The 17568-nt window shown below is 37.8% G+C and overlaps 1 protein-coding gene across 1 annotated transcript in view; it reads right to left on the bottom strand.

Moving 5' to 3' along the window:
- Window positions 1–17568, bottom strand: part of ZSWIM5 (zinc finger SWIM-type containing 5) — a 166872-nt gene that overhangs the window by 3084 nt on the left and 146220 nt on the right. The window contains exons 12-13 of the mRNA XM_043461515.1: window positions 1054–1217; window positions 490–571 (exon numbers count right to left, since the gene is read on the bottom strand). Of these exons, the coding sequence (XP_043317450.1) occupies window positions 490–571; window positions 1054–1217 (246 nt within the window). The remainder of the gene's footprint in view (window positions 1–489; window positions 572–1053; window positions 1218–17568) is intronic.

Genomic DNA, 17568 nt, shown 5'->3' with positions numbered 1-17568 from the left:
TCACAAGGATGGAGCAACAGAGCCTCTGGTTTGCCTGCTCCAAGGCAGGAGTCTCAGATCGGCCCCTGGGTTTTCTAGCTGAAGTGAAGCCTCTCAGGGCAGAGTTTTGTGCTGGGGCTTTGGGCACTAGATGGGGTCTCGAGCCTCCAAGTTGTTTGGGATTTCTCTGAAGCATGGACAGGGACTAGGACTAAAGAACTGGGCCAACTACCTCCCAAGGCTGCACTTGAGTCCTAGTGGCTGAAAATGCATTCTTTCAGAATGTTTCTATCAGAGGATCAGAGTGCTGCTTGCCCTCAGGGTATGGTCCAAGCAGTGAGGACAGAGCTTGGTCAGGCTGAACAAGGCCATCTTCTCCTCCCAGCAGCCTCATCCTTCCCTAGGCCATCAATAATAGGAATATGATAGCGCTAAGGATTCGCTGTCCTGTCCCAAGAGTAGGGCCTAGGAATCCTTTCCCCTGGGGGCACAGGGAGCTGGGAGACTCACCCACTTCTGTAGCACAGGTTACCAACCACCGCACCATCTCCCGGCGCCTCCAGTTGAGGGTTGATAAGGTCATCCTCATCACCTGGGCGAAAAAAAGTGGCATTCCCAGCAGACTAAGCATAACTGCTATAACCTCTCCCTCCTCCTTGCCATTCATTTATGTACATGTATTTATTTGTGCCTTAAACAACCATGTCTCCCCTGAGAAGTACAGATGGGTTTGTTTAATTTCTGCCCCATCCTGCCACCAATCAGATAGAAGGTTTTCTGATGACCTGTAATGAATAAAGCCCTTATTATACCACACCTTGACTTGGAGGAATGGGAGTGGGTAGGGGGAAGATGGGGACCCTGTGGAGCCTAAGGCTATACTGCTTAACTGGTCTTAACCTCAAAACAGAGCCCAAAATTGAGTCCTGACTTTGTGACTAGCCTAGAAGCTATGTTCTGTGGACACAGAAAGAATCAGACCTGGCCCATGCCCACTCCAGTCCTCATGGGATCTTAACTACCTGTCACTAGGCCAGAAGTCTAAAGTGGGGATGGCCCACTCCTCCTCCATACCTGTAGCCCCAGCTCCAAGGCCACGTTGAGCAGGGTGCCATCTGTACTACTGTCCGTGGGAGTAGCAATCTTGAATGCATCTTGGGCCAGTTTGAAGATGAGGGAGGAAGAATGGATGTGCTTCTGTATTGCTTCCAGGATTGTTCGGAGCCTCAGAGTGTCCCCTACAGGTGCCAAGAGAAGGGGCAGGGACAAGGTCTTCTTTAAAGCTTCCCTGAACAGTCAGCTGATCACAACAGGTGCTGGTTGAACTGGCTGGTGTCAATGCACTGAATGCTTCCGAATGGTCAGGGTGGTCAAGCTTTGTCTCCACTGAACCCACTGGAGGCTCCTTCCTTCCCCAGGCACCCATGCAAATTCACTTCTCTCCACCTTTTCATTGGCCTTGACCCCTTACCCTTTTTTCCCCTCAGGATCTTTAGGTCCCAGAAATAACTTTTTCTAACACCTGAATTTTGAGAGCTACTTATACAGGAGAAGGAAGCTACATTATTGCCAAAAAAGTATGCCAGTCCCACAGTCTGCTTCTCAGTGCAGTTCCCTGGAGCTGGGCTACCACTTCTTATTCAGTAGGCAAGTATGAGTGCACAGAGTTATGGAATACATTGCAGGGATGCCATGAGTACCATATGACATGAAGGCAGTAGGGTATATGAAAGATTGGTATATCTTCTGAAGGGGTAAAATGTGAAATAAAGATAGAAGAAAAAGTAGGTCTTATGTTTTACAAAGAGGTGCAGTGCTAAGAGTGTACAGGCTTTGGAGTAAAATACATTGGGAAATGAACCTAGTTCAGCCATGTACCAGACCAGTTACTTCATCTATAAAATGGAAACAATAACCTTTTAAGGTTGTGGAGGGAATTAGAAACAATTTGTGTACAGGTAATATGTCTGTGCATGCACATATATGAATAGAAAATATGTGGGGATATTTACAACACTGTCTTAGCAATAGTAGTTATCTTTGGGGGTCAGGATTGAGAGATTACCTTTTTTCCTTCTATCCTCTTTAAAAACAATTAAGACATTTAATAGACTTTTTTTTTTTTTTGGCGGGACCTTAGTTCCTCAACCAGGGATCAAACCCAGGCCCTCGGTAGCGAGGGCAGAGTCCTAACCACTGGACAGCCAGGGAATCCCTGACTTTATGTTTTTAAAGTGGTTTTAGGTATACAGAAAATTGAGCAGATAAGACAGAGTTCTCACATATCCCTTTCTCTCCCCTTTCAGCTTCCCTTATTACCAACTGTCTTACATTGAATGAACATTGATACATTATTATTAACTGAAGTCCATAGTTAACATTAGGGTCCACTGTGTTGTACAATCCTATGGGTTTTGACAAATGCATAGTATCATGGATCTGCCATTACTATGTCATACAGAATAGACTCATTGCTCTAAAAATCTCCTGTGCTCTACCTGTTCATCCCTCTTCTCTTTCCTCCTGAAGCTACTGATCTTTTTACTGCCTCTGTAGTGTTAACTTCTCCAGAATGTCGCAGATTTGGAATAGTATGTAAGCTTTACAGACTGGCTTCCTTCAGGAAGCAAAATACATTTGTTTCCTTAAATGTCTATTTATGGCTTGGTAGCTCTTTTTTTTTTTTATTTAGTTTTAGTTGATGTACAATACTATATACATTTCAGGTATACAACATAGTGACTCACAATTTTTAAAGGTTATACTCCATTTATAGTTATTATAAAATACTGGCTATATTCCTACAATATATCCTTGTAGCTTACTTATTTCATACATAGTAGTTGGTACCTCTTAAACTCCTTCCCCCATCTTGACCCTCCTCCCCACCTTCCCCCCCCCCCACCCCCACACTGGTAACAAGTTTGCTCTCATAATCTGTGAGTCTGTTTCTTTTTTTGTTATATTCAATAGTTTGTTGTAGTTTTTAGATTCCACATATAAGTGATATCATACAATATTTGTCTTTCTCTGACTTAATTTACTTAGCAGAATAGCCTTTGATTCCATCTATGTTGCTGTAAATGGCAAAATTTTCTTCTTTTTAATGACTGAGCAGTATTTGATTATATATTTATACCATCTCTTCTTTACCCATTCATCTGTTGATGGGACACTTAGGTTGGTTCTATTTATTATCTACTGTAAATAATGCTGTCATGAACATTGGGGTACATGTATCTTTTTCAATTAGTGTTTTACATTTTTTGGATATATACCAAGGAGTGGAACTGCTGGGTCATATCACAGTTCTAATTTTCTGAGAAACCTCCATATCATTTTCCACAGTGGCTGCATCAATTTACATTCCCACCAACGGTGTACAAGGGTTCCCTTTTCTCCACGTCCACACCAACAGTTGTTATTTGTCATCTTTTTGATAATAGTCATTCTGACAGGTGTGAGGTGATATCTCAAAGTGGTTTTTATTTTATTTTTATTTATTTTTATTATCTTATTTATTTTTATTTTATTTTTATTTATTTATTTTCAAAGTGGTTTTTAATTTACATTTCTCTGATGATTAATGATATTGAGCATCTTTTTATGTGCCTGTCTATCCACATTTTCTGCCCATTTTTAAAATCAAGGTTGTTTTTTTTTTTAATGTTAGTTCATATGAAATGTATATTTTGGATTTAATTCCCTACTCGTCACTCTATTTGCTAGTATTTCCTCCCATTCAGTAGGTTGTCTTTTCACTTTTGCCGATGATTTTCTTTGCTGTGCAAAAGCTTTTAACTAGGTCCCACTTATTTATTTTTTATTTTCCTTTGCTTTAGGATGCAGATTAAATACTATCTATGGTGAAACAGATCACCAGCCCAGGTGGGATGCATGAGACAAGTGCTCGGGCCTGGTGCACTGGGAAGACCCAGAGGAATCGGGTGGAGAGGGAGGTGGGAGGGGGGATCGGGATGGGGAATACATGTAAATCCATGGCTGATTCATATCAATGTATGACAAAAAAAAAACAAAACACTGCTGTGATTTGTGTTAACAGTGTTCTGCCTATGTTTTGAGTTTTATGGTCTCTGGTCTTATATTTAGGTCTTTAATTCATTTTGAGTTTATTTTTGTGTATAGTGTCAGAGAATGTTCTAATTTCATTCTTTCATATGTAGCTGTCCAGTTTCCCAGCACCACTTATTGAAGGGCACTTCATTTCTTTATGTTGGTAAATAATATCCCATTGTATGGACCTACCTCAGTTTGTATATCCATTCACCAGCTGCAGGATATCTTGTTTGCTTCCATTTTTAGGCATTACAAATAAAGGTGCTATAAACATATGTGTGCTGGTTTTTACGTGGACAGTTGTGTAAGTTTTCAACTTATTTGGGCAAATAACGGAACATGATTACTGGATCATATGGTTAGACTGTGTAGCTTTGTAAAAAACTGACAAAACTGTCTTCCAAAGTGGCTGAACCTTTGGCATTCCCACCAGGAATGAACGAGTCTCTGCTGCTCCACATCTGCACTAGTGTTTGGTGCTGTGTCTGGATTTTAGCTATTCTAATAGGTATATAGTGGTATCTAATTTTTGTTTTAATTTGTATTTCCCAAATGACATGTCATGGTGAGTATCTTTTTACACGCTTGTTTGACATCTATATATCTTATCTGGTAAGACATCAGTTCAGGTCTTTAGTGCATTTTAAGATTCAGTTGTTTTCTTTATTGTTGAGTTTCAAGAGTTATTTGTATATTTGGGATACAAGTTCTTGATTAGATACTGTTTTGCAAATATTTTCTCCCAGGCTGTGGCTTGTCTTTTCAATGTTTTTCACATAAGTTTTAAATTTTAATGAAGTCCTACTTACCGATGTTTTTTTCATCGACTGTATCTAATTTTGGTGTTGTATCTAAAAAGCTATTTTTGGGAATTCTCTGGAGGTCCAGTGGTTAGGACTCTGCATTTCCACTGCAGGCAGCCCAGGTTTGATCCCTGATCAGGGAACTAAGATTCCACAAGTCACACAGTGTGGTCAAAAAAAGTTACTGTCAAACACAAGGTCATCTAGTCTTTCTCCTGTGTTATCTTCTAGAAGTTTTATAATTTTGTGTTTTATATTTATGTCTATGATACATTTTGAATTCATTTTCATGAAAGGTGTAAGGTCAGTGTGTCTATATTCATTTTTTAAAAAGTGAATGTACAGTTCTTCCAATACCATTTGCTGAAAATATTATCCTTTGCTCCTTTGTCAAAGACCAGTTGACTGTATTTGTGTGAGACTATTTCTGAGCTATTTTGTTCCATGGACCTATTTGCTTATTCTTTTGCCAATAGCACACATTTGATTACTATACCATATACCATACGTGGTACATACTGTACATGGTAGTTCTATTTTTAAAGTTTTTTGAGAAACATCCATCCTGTTTCCCATAGTTGTTGTACCAATTTACATTCTCACCAACAGTGTATTCCACATCTTTTGTCTTTTTGATAACAGCCATTCTAACAGGTGTGAGGGAACATCTGCAATATTACCTCTTTTCTAACATATGTATTTAATGCCATAAAATTTCCCTCCAAGCACTGCTTTCATTGCATCCTACATTTCTGATTAGTTGAATTTTGTTTTTTTAGTTTTAAACTTTCATTTAGTTCAAAATATTAAAAAATTCCTGAGAGTTCATCTTTGATCCATGTGTGACTTAGAAGTGTGTTTAAACTCCATATTTTTGGGAATTTTCCAGTTATCCTTCTGTTAATAATTTCTAGCTTAATTCCACTGTGATCTGAAAGCACACTTTGTATGATTTCTATTCTTCTAAATTTACTGAGATGTGTTTTATGGTTCAGAATGTGGTCTATCTTGGTGAACATTCCATGTGAGCTTGAAAAGAATGTGTATTCTATTGCAGTTTGATAAAGTATTTTATAAATGTTAATTAGATTCAGTTAATTAATGGTGCTGTTCAAGTATAACTTACTGATTTTCTGCCTGCTCGATGCATTGATTATTGTTAAGAGGTACTGTGAATTCTCTGAATGTAACAGTGGATTTGTCCATTTCTCATTGCAGTTCTGTTGGTTTTCCCCTCACATATTTTGATGCTTTGTTGTTAGATGCATATACATTAAAGATTATTATGACTTCTTGGATAACTGACTCCTTTATCACTGTGTAATGCCCCTCTTTATCCCTGACAATTTTCCATTTACTGAAGTCTTTGTTTAATACAGGCATTCCAGGTTTTTCTTGATATGTGTTAACATGGTATACCTTTCTCTATCCTTTACTATGTTGTTGTTGAAGGAATCAGACTGTGGTTAAGAAACAGTTTTAAAGATGAAAATAACAAATTAGTTCAACTGGTACACGTGCTTTCCTGGGAGAGTATCTTTTCCAGACTCTTCCTGCTTTCAGTGCAGCTAATTTGGTAGTAAGTCTACAGGGTATGGAAAGTGGGGGTGAGAGTGTTGACAACACCTCATATGTGTGGTTTGTTTAAGCCCTGGCCTCTGTTTTTAGTTCAAAATATGACATAACTGAGCGACTTTCATTTCATTTTCATATGGAAAGGTAAAGCGTAGAAGCTTAAGTCACAGAAGAATTAAATATGTACCTAAAGGTACTAGGATAAAAATGAAGGCCAGTACTGTTCAATGTTTATACTTAGGGTCATTTGCTTGCTTTAACACTGCCTCTTTATTAATTCCTTTACCTATTAATTGTGGCAAAAATATATATACTAAAACTTTCTATCTTAACCATTTTAAGTATACAATTGAGTACTGTTAATCACATTCAACACTGTGGAATATCATTCATTGTGTAAATAGCAGCACCATATTTTTCCAAAAGTTTTTTATCATCCTAAACAGAAACTCTGTACCCATTAAGCAGTAATTCACCATCATCTCTCGCTTTAGCCTGGGAAACTTCTATTTTTTGTCTTTATTAACTTGCCTATTCTAGACATGTATGTGGAATCATACAAAAATTACTTTTGGTGTGTCTGAGTTATTTCTCTTAGCATAATGTCTTCAAGTTTCCCCCAAGTTGTAGCATGTTATCAGAACATAGTTTCTTTTTTAATGACTTAATAACAATAGTCCACTGTATATACCACATTTTGTTTACCCATTCATTTGCTGATGGACACTTGGGTTGTTTCCAATTTTTGGCTGTTGCAAATAATGCTGCAGTGAACACTGGTGTATAAAGTACCTGTTTGAATCTGTTTTCAATTCTTTTGGGTATATACATAGGAGTGGAACTGCTGGATGATATGTTAATTCTATTTAAAATTTTCAGGCACCATCACACTATTTTCCACAGCAGCTATTAATTACTTTACATTCCCACCAGCAATGTAAAAGAATTTCAGTTTCTCCATATCCTCATCATAGGACTCCATGCTTCCACTGAAGGTGCCCAGATTCAATCCCTGGTTGGGGAAAAGATACCACAAGCTGTGCAATAGCACAGCCAAGCCATCTTAGTGGGTGTGAAGTGGTATCTTACTGTGGTCTTGATGTACATTTCCCTAATGACTAATGATACTGTTTTCCCTTCATGTGCTTATAAGCATTTATATATCTTCTTTGAAGAACACCCTCTTCAAATCTGTTGCCCATTTAAAAATCCAATTGTCTTTTTTATTGTTGAACTATAGTTCTTTATATATTTTGTATATTAAGCCCTTATCAGATACAAAATTTGTAAATTTTTTTTCCATCCTTTGTCTTTTCACTTTCTTGGTAATGTCCTTTGATGAATGGAAGTTTTTAATTCTGATGAGGTCCGAATTTATTCTTTTCTTTTGCTGCTCATGCTTTTGGTGTCATAACCTAAGAATTACCAAATCCAAGGTCCTATGTTTTCGCTTATGAAATTTATGGCTTTAGCTCTTATATAAGTAATTGATCCCTTCCTTTTACTTTCACTCTACATCTTTAAAGTGTGTTTCTTGTAGACAACATATAATTTTTTTTTTTTTTTTTTAATCACTGTCAGTCTGTCCCTTTTTTTTGGTGGGGGGGCCAAGTCATGCAGCTTGTGGGATCTTAGTTCCCCAACTGGAGACTGAACTGGGGCTTCCTGCAGCGGAGGCATGAAGTCACCTCTGGACTGCCAGGGAATTTCTCCTTTCTTTTTTTCCCCCAGTCTGTCTTTTAATTGGTATATTTAGACCATTCATATTTAAAGTGATTATTGATATACTTGGATTAATATCTACCACATTTATAACTTTTTTATTCATTGAATTAGTTCTTTCTTTTTAAAAAACCTTTCCTCCTTTCTGCCTTCTCTGGTTTAAATTGAGCATGTTACATGATTCAATTTTCTCTTCTCACAATTCTTTTCAAATTTCACAATTCTTTTCAAATTTCACAATTTCTTTTCAAAGTTACTTTAGTGTTTGCCTGAGAGTTGCAGTATACATTTACAACTAATCTAAGTCCATTTTCAAATAACTATATCACTTCATAAGATACCTTAGTATTCTCAATTCTTCCTTCTGTCTGTAATATCACTGCTTCGTTGATTTATCTTTAAGCTATAGTAACCAAATACACTTCTATTATTATTTTGAACAGTTATTAGTTCAATTAAGAATTTTTCAAAAACCAAAGGATTTACCTTTTATCAGTTCAGTTCAGTTCAGTGGCTCAGTCATGTGTAACTCTTTGTGACCCATGGATTGCAGCACGCCAGGATTCCCTGTCCATCACTAACTCCTGGAGCTTACTCAAACTCATGTCCATTGAGTCGGTGATGCCATCCAACCATCTCATCCTCTGTCATCCCCTCTCCCACCTTCAATTTTCCCAGCATCAGGGTCTTTTCAGTGAGTGAGTTCTTCGCATCAGGTGGCCAAAGTATTGGAGTTTCAGCTTCGAAATCAGTCCTTCCAATGAATATTCAGGATTGATTTCCTTTAGGATTGACTGGTTGGATCTCCTTGCTGTCCAAGGGACTCTCAAGAGTCTTCTCCAATACCACACTTCAAAAGCATCAGTTCTTTAGTGCTCAGCTTTCTTTATAGTCCAACTCTCACATCCATACATGGCTATTGGAAAAACCATAGCTTTGACTAGATGGACCTTTGTTGGCAAAGTAATGTCTCTATTTTTTAATATGCTGTCGAGGTTGGTCATAACTTTTCTTCCAAGGAGTAAGCATCTTTTAATTTCATGGCTGCAGTCACCATCTGCAGTGATTTTGGAGCCCAAGAAAATAAAGTCTTTCACTGTTTCCATTGCTTCCCCATTTATTTGCCATGAAGTGATGGGACCAGATGCCATGATCATAGTCTTCTGAATGTTGAGTTGTTTTTTTTTTCTCATTAAACTTTTTTTAATGGGTCTCAAGTGTGTGGCAGTTTAAGTTATTAGTTTTTAAAATCAGTATTTTTTAATGAATGTTGAGTTTTTTTTTTTCAAATAAAAAGTTTTATTGGAGAAAAATAGAACCACCACGTACACAGGGAAAAGAGCACAAAAATTCAACTGATACAGAACTGAAAGTCACAACTACCCAATGTTGTTTGCGATTACTTTTCAATTTCTTAAATGGCTTCCCTCAATTTTTTAAATAGCCTTGCCAATTTTTTTTCAGCTGAAATAGCATCAAGTTTTCAAAAAATTAAGAGCCTCAGCGAAGGGACCAGCTTTTAAGATAACAAAGGTGACACCAAGAGTCTCCTAATACGACCAATTCTACCGAAAAATTCCTGAAGCACATAACTACTGAGTCTGGTAGAACAGTAGCTCAGAGACCATCAGGGATTAGTTAGAACCTGACTCAGACGGTCCAGTATGCAGAGAGGGCAAACAAAAAAGCTGCATTTCCCTGTCAGATGAGTTCACATAAGAAAACCAAGGAGGTGCTAAGAAAATACGGGCAATGGCTGCTCAAAATAATTAAGAAGACATTCTAAATACCACATATTACTAGACAACAGTGTGTAAAGTGATGCAATTAGAAAACAGGCAACTTAAAAAAAAATATGGTCACAGGTCTTTGAGAACTCAAGGAAACAATCAATAGCAAACACAAGAGCTGAAAGTCTTCCCAGCTGAGGGTTGAAAGTGAAAGTGAAAGTGAAGTCGTATCTGACTCTTTGCGACCCCTTAGACTGTAGCCCACCAGGCTCCTCCGTCCATGGGATTCTCCAGGCAAGAATACTGGAGTGGGTTGCCATTTCCTTCTCCAGAATGTTGAGTTTTAAGCAAACTTTTTCACTCTCCTCTTTCACTTTCATCAAGAGGCTCTTTAGTTCTTCTTTGCTTTCTGTCAAAAGTGTGGTGTCATCTGCATATATGAGGTTATTGATATTTCTCCTGACAATCTTGATTCCAGCTTGTGCTTCATTCAGTCCAGCATTTCTCATGATGTACTCTGCACAGAAGTTAAATAAGCAGGGTGTCAATATACAGCCTTGATGTACTCCTTTTCCTATTTGGAACCAGTTCCATGACCAGTTCTAACTGTTGCTTCTTGACCTGCATACAGATTTTTCAGGAGGCAGGTCAGGTGGTCTGGTATTCCCATCTCTTGAAGAATTTTCAAGTTTGTTGTGATCCACACAGTCAAAGGCTTTGGCATAGTCAATAAAGCAGAAGCAGATGTTTTTCTGGAACTCTCTTGCTTTTTCGATGATTCAATGGATGTTGGCAATTTGATTTTTGGTTCCTCTGCATTTTCTAAATCCAGCTCGAACATCTGGGCGCTCACAGTCCACATACTGTTGAAGCCTTGCTTGGAGAGCATTACTTTTCTAGCATGTGAGATGAGTACAATTGTGTTGTAGTTTGAGCATTCTTTGGGATTGGAATGAAAACTGACCTTTTCCTCCTGTGGCCACTGCTGAGTTCTCCAAATTTACTGGCATATTGAGTGCAGCACTTTCACAGCATCATCTTTTAGGATTTGAAATAGCACAACTGGAATTCCATCACCTTCACTAGCTTTGTTCATAGTGATGCTTCCTAAGGCCCACTTGACTTCACATTCCAGGATGTCTGGCTCTAGGTGAGTGATCACACCATCATGATTATCTGGGTCATGAAGATCTTTTTTGTATAGTTCTTCTGTGTATTCTTGCCACCTCTTCTTAATATCTTTTGCTTCTGTTAGGTTCATACCATTTCTGTCCTTTATTATGCCCATCTTTGCATGAAATGTGCCTTTGGTATCTCTAATTTTCTTGAAAAGCTCTCTAGTCTTTCCCATTCTGTTGCTTTCCTCTATTTCTTTGCATTGATCACTGAGGAAGGCTTTCTTATCTTATCTTGTAATTCTTTGGAACTCTGCATTCAAATGGGTATATCTTTCCTTTTCTCCTTTGCATCTTTTCTTTTCACAGCTATTTGTAAGGCCTCCTCAGACAACCATTTTGCCTTTTTTGCATTTCTTTTTCTTGGGGATGGTCTTGATCACTGCCTCCTGTACAATGTCACGAACCTCCATCCATAATTCTTCAGGCACTCTATCAGATCTAATCCCTTGAAGCTATTTGTCACTTCCACTGTATAATCTTAAGGGATCTGATTTAGGTCATACCTGAATGGTCTAGTGGTTTTCTCTACTTTCTTCAATTTAAGTCTGAATTTGGCAGTAAGGACTTCATATCTAAGCCACAGTCAGTTCCTGGTCTTGTTTTGCTGACTGTATAGAGCTTCTTCATCTTTGGCTGCAAAGAATATAATCAATCTGATTTCAGTATTGACCATCTGGTGATGTCCATGTGTAGAGTCTTCTCTTATGTTGTTAGAAGAGGGTGTTTGCCATGACCAGTGCATTCTCTTGGCAGAACTCTGTTAGCCTTTGCTCTGCTTCATTCTGTACTCCAAGGCCAAATTTGCCTGTTACTCCAGGTATTTCTTGACTTCCTACTTTTGCATTCCAGTCCCCTATTATGAAAAGGATATCTTTTTTGGGTGTTAGTTCTAGAAGGTCTTGTAGGTCTTCAAAGAACCATTCAACTTCAGCTTCTTCAGCATTATTGGTTGGGGCAGAGACTTGTGGATTATTGTGATACTGAATGGTTTGCCTTGGAAACAAACAGAGATCATTCTGTTGTTTTTGAGATTGCATCCAAGTACCGCATTTCAGACTCTTTTGTTGACTATGATGGCTACTCCATTTCTTCTAAGGGATTCTTGCCCACAGTGGTAGACATAATGGCCATCTGAGTTAAATTCACCCATTCCAGTCCATTTTAGTTTGCCAATCCCTAAAATGTAGATATTCACTCTTGCCATCTCCTGTTTGACCACTTCCTATTTGCCTTGATTCATGGTCCTAACATTCCAGGTTCCTATGCAATATTGCTCTTTACAGCATTGGTCTTTACTTCCATCAGCAGTCACACCCACAACAGGGTGTTGTTTTTGCTTTGGCTCCGTCTCTTCATTCTTTCTGGAGTTATTTCTCCATTGATCTCCAGTAGCATATTGGGCACCTATCGACCTGGGGTATTCATCTTTCAGTGTCCTATCTTTTTGCCTTTTCATATTGTTCACAGGGTTCTCAAGGCAAGAATGCTGACATGGTTTGCCGTCCCCTTCTCCAGTGGACCACGTTTTGTCAGAACTTTCCACCATGACCCATTCATCCTGGGTGGTCCTACAGGACATGGCTCATAGTTTCATTGAGTTAGATAAGACTGTGATCTATGTGATCAGATTGGTTAGTTTTCTGTGATTGTGATTTTCATTCTGTCTACCCTCTGAAAGAGAAGGATAAGAGGTTTATAGAAGCTTCCTGATGGGACAGACTGACTGAGGGGGAAACTGGATCTTGTTCTGATGGGTGGGGCAAGCTCAGTAAATCTTTAATCCAATTTTCTGTTGATGGGAGGGGCTGTGTTTCCTCCCTGTTATTTGACCTGAGGCCAAACTATGGTGGAGGTAATGAAGATAATGGCAACCTCCTTCAAAAGGTCCCATGCCCATACTGTTGCACTCTATGCCCCCAACCCTGCAGCAGGCCACTCTCAGCCCATGCCTCCACAAGAGACTCCTGGACACTCACGGGCAAGTCTGGGTCAGTCTCTTGTGGGGTCACTGCTCCTTTCTCCTGGGTCCTGGTGCACACAAGGTTCTATTTGTGCCCTCCGAGAGTCTGTTTCCCCAGTCCTCTGTAAGTTCTGGTGGCTCTATGGTGGGGTTAATGGTGATCTCCCCCAAAAGGGCTTATGCCGTACCTACATCTGCTTCACCCAGAGCCCCTGTCCCTGCAGCAGCCCCCTGCTGACCCATACCTCTGCAGGAGACGCTCAAACACAGTTCTGTCTCTGTCTCTATGGAGTCTCTGGCTCCTGGTGCGCACAAAGTTTGTTTGAGCCCTCTGAGCATCTCTGGTGGGTGTGGGGTTTGATTCTAAACGTGATTTCACCCCTCCTACTGTCTTGCTGGGGCTTCTCCTTTGCCCTTGGACATGGGCTATCTCCTCAAAGTCGCTCCAGCACTGTGCAGATGCAGCTCCAACACCAACTTTTTTTATTCCTTCTCTAACACTATTCCTTTCTTCACATGGATCTAAGTTTCAGATCTATATAATTTTTCTTCCCTGTGAAAGATTTCTTGCAATTTGTTGGCAATAATTCCCTGAGTCTTTGTCTGAGATAGTCTTTATTTCTTTTTTTTCAAAGGATAATTTATTTGGATACCTAATTCTAGGTTGGTGTTTTTTTCTTGCAACATTTAAAATATTTCACTTCACTCCCTCTTGCTTGCATGTTTTGTGAAGTGAAGTTGATGTAATTCTTATCTTTGTTTCTCCATAGGTAAGGTTGTCTTGTTCTCTAGCTTTTTTCAAGATTTTCTCCTGGTGTTTGATTTTCTACAGTTTGAATAGGATATGCCTAGGAGAAAATTTTTTGGTATTCATCCTGCTTGGTGTTCTCTGAGCTCCCAGGATCTATGTTCTGGTTTCTGTCATAAGTTTTGGCAAATTTTCAATCATTATTACTTCCAACTTTTCTTCTACTGTTCTCTTTCTTCTCCTTCTGGTATTACAGAATATAGTGCATATGTTATATATCTTCTGTAATTGTCTCATGGTTCTCAGATATCCTGTTCTGGGTTCCCCCACCCCCATTCTTTTTTAATTTTTGCATTTCAATTTGACATGTTTCTTTTGACATTCATAATTTAAAATTTTGGAAATATTCACATGATTCAATGTTGAAAAGAGACAAAAGATAAATAATGAAGAATTTTCTCCCCCTTACCTCTGACCCATATTCACTCAACGCTAACCCTGTCCACAACTGATAGTGTTTGTTTTACCTTCCAGGACATTCTATGCATAGTAAGGAAACACTGTATTTCCTCTCCTTTAGCATAGTATATACAAATTTGCATGTCATTTCCCCCTCACATATTAGTGTATCTTGGAGATTATTCTACATCAGTACATAAAGAAATTTTTGTTCTTTTACATGACTGCATAATATCCCATTTATGGATGTACAGGTCCACAACTGCTTCTTTAAAACCCTTAGGTTATGAATGCATTTGGAGCTTATTATATAAAGATAATTTGTGCATATATTATATATAATACTCACACTGGGCCTGGGGCAGCATCCTATAATTAAACACATTATTATTTGTTCAGTGAAAGTATGAATATTCATGCTAGGTAGGATAAATAGCAAAGTTAATGTTGTATTTTTTTGATACAGTGATAAACTGATGGATGAAATAGTGTGATATAGACTAAATACTTGGGACTCTTTACTTCTAAGGAAAATACTCAATAAAACCTCAAACCAAGCTATGCTTCTAAACATATGCATAAGTAAATACTTCTTCTATCTGGTTTCTTGAGGATTTTGGACAAAAGGCTTCATCTGCATTGCTATCACTGTCACCAAAGATCAGAGTTGGGAATTTAATGATGGGCCTGGAAAGAGATTCTTTAATGATGAAACAACTACAATAGATGACCTTAAAAAAGGAGTACTTCTAGGGTAATGCGTCTGATTAATACAGATTTCTAAATAAGCAGTCTTTTTCAATTAAGTAAGCAGGTATAATCCATTTTCACTGATAAATGCATGTTATTCAAGGCCAATTAACTGCTCATACATTTTCCCAATACTGTCTATGGATATTTTTTCCAACTGTTACATCTCATAATTTTCATTATTCCTAGCCTCATGCTCACTTGGGATAACACTATTTTAACAATTCTTCTATCTTGCAAGGAATGTACAATAGGTATATAACTTAAAATAGTCAATATATATATATTTTGATGTCAGCTTGTTCTATCTCAACACTTCTATAATCTTAGTAGGTTAAAAATCATCTGAATAATTTGTTAAAGCATAAGATTCTTGGGCTATATTCACAGAGATTCAGATTCAGAATTTGCATTTCTAACAAGTTTCCAGGTCATGCTGATGCTGCTTATCCACTGATCATACATTGAGTAGCAAGGTTCTGACTTATTTAGACTTTTAGCCTATTAACTTTTAATGTAAGTAATGAGACTACATTAGTGACACAAAACCCTTCACTATCTTTATATACAAGCGCACTTTCAAAGTGAAAGTCTCTGCAAAATATTTATCAATTGTTCCAAGTATCAGCAACTGTGTAAATAGCATAATTAAGGTATACTTGATCAAGTTTCTACAATAACTCTTTTAGGAAGACTTGGGAGTTACCTGTTTCAAGTATATAGTATGAAAATAAATAAATATTTATATTTGTTCTTCATTGGGAGTAAAATTTCTTGGTTACAAGAAGTTCATGAGGTGTGTGTGTGGGATAGTGGTCTAGGAACAAGTATATAGTTTTCTTCCATTCCAGCTTCCAGTGCAATGAGTTCACTTCATTGGTAGAGATTATTAAGCCTAATAGAAATGATCTCTTTGATTACTCATGGTTTTTTTGTTTACATACTAACAAATAAATTGTGAACAACTCTTTATTTTGGTTTTACTGCACAGCTTGCAGGATACTAGTTCCCTGACCAGAGATCAAACCCAGGTCCATGGTAGTGAAAGTACAGAGTCCTAACCACTGGACTGCTAGGGAACTCTCTGAATAACTTTTGCAACATTATGGATGTTGACTTTTTCTAGCTTTATCTGGCAGATCCCAGAACATTCACCCTGTGTTTAGAGTCCTTAAAATCTCTTGTTTGCTCATCAATCACTGTTTTTTTTTTTTTAAGAAAACAGAACAGCTATTTCGTCAGCAGTGTATACTTGTTCAAGACTAAGGTTTTCATTAAAAATTACCATAACAAATTGTCAATATAATTTTCATCAATTTCATGAAAAGTTTTTTCATCATAGTTGTACAGATATTTTATACTGCAATGCTTCTGAAATTTCTGCAGCCAATCTTCTGATATCCTATACTCACTGTAAAGCTTCAGTCCTTCATGGAATAATGTAGCTTGTTTTATGAACAACAAACCAATCAGTGGCGTATTCAGACTGTTTCATTGTTGAATCCATTCAATCATGGTAATGTCAATATCTTCATTTTTGTCCTCAGAAAATTTTCTGTTCTTCTTTAGTTCTGGTCATTGTCCCTGTAAAACTTCAACACTTTGTATTTCTATTACTTCAAGTCATGCTGCTGCTGTACTGAGCTCAGTCGTGTCTGACTCTTTGCGACCCCATGGACTGTAGCCCACCAGGCTCCTCTGTCCATGGGATTTCCCAGGCAAGAATACTAGAGTGGGTTGCCATTTCCTTCTTCAGGGGATCTTCCCAACCCAGGGATTGAACCTGCATCTCCTGCATTGGCAAGTGGATTTTTTTTTTTTTTTACCACTGAGCCACCGGGGAAGCCCAGTTCAAGTCATATGTGGTGTTAATTCCCACACTTTGCTCTTTAGTAAGATGTCTTATAGAAACACCTGATCAAATTTTGTATTAACTTTATTTTCTGTGCTATTGATATCAGATGGTTCCTTTTCTACTGATTTTTATCCACAGGAGTATCTTCAATTTTCTGGACATTTTTACAGAATAATTAAACTCAAACTAACAAAATAACAACCATCTTTAAAAAAAAAAAGGCAAACATTTTATTAGTGAATAGCAGAGATGTCTGTGACTGGTAAGAGTGTTGAGAAGCAACTAATGCCTCATGTCAGCTGAGGCCAGGTTTTGCTTTCAACTTAGAAAAAAGTGTGGATTTTCAAAGCTTTTCAGATTTTGGAATTCCATATAAGATTTGGTGCTAAAGTAATATATTTAATCAGTCTCCTATTGATGGCTATTTAGAATGTTTCAAATATTTTGCAACCGCAAACAAGGTTGTAGTGAGTAACTTTGTACAAACATCATTTCACAAATATATTTGTAAAATAAAATCCTTGAAGTGAAACAGCTGGGTCAAAGGATATATACATTGTAATTATGATAGACATTTGATAGATATTGTGTAGGGCCAACCTGCCCTACACAAAGGATTACCAATCTACACTCCCACTCTACACCTTTGCAAACACAATGTTTTATTAAAATGTTTCCTTTTATTTTGAAATAATTTCAAACTCAAAAAGAAGTTTCAATAGTACTTCAAGC

This window comes from Cervus canadensis, chromosome 2 (genome assembly GCF_019320065.1).
Source record: "Cervus canadensis isolate Bull #8, Minnesota chromosome 2, ASM1932006v1, whole genome shotgun sequence".
NCBI lineage: Eukaryota > Metazoa > Chordata > Mammalia > Artiodactyla > Cervidae > Cervus > Cervus canadensis.
The sequence above is the reverse complement of the archived record's forward strand: the minus strand, read 5'-3'. Positions and strand labels throughout refer to the sequence as shown.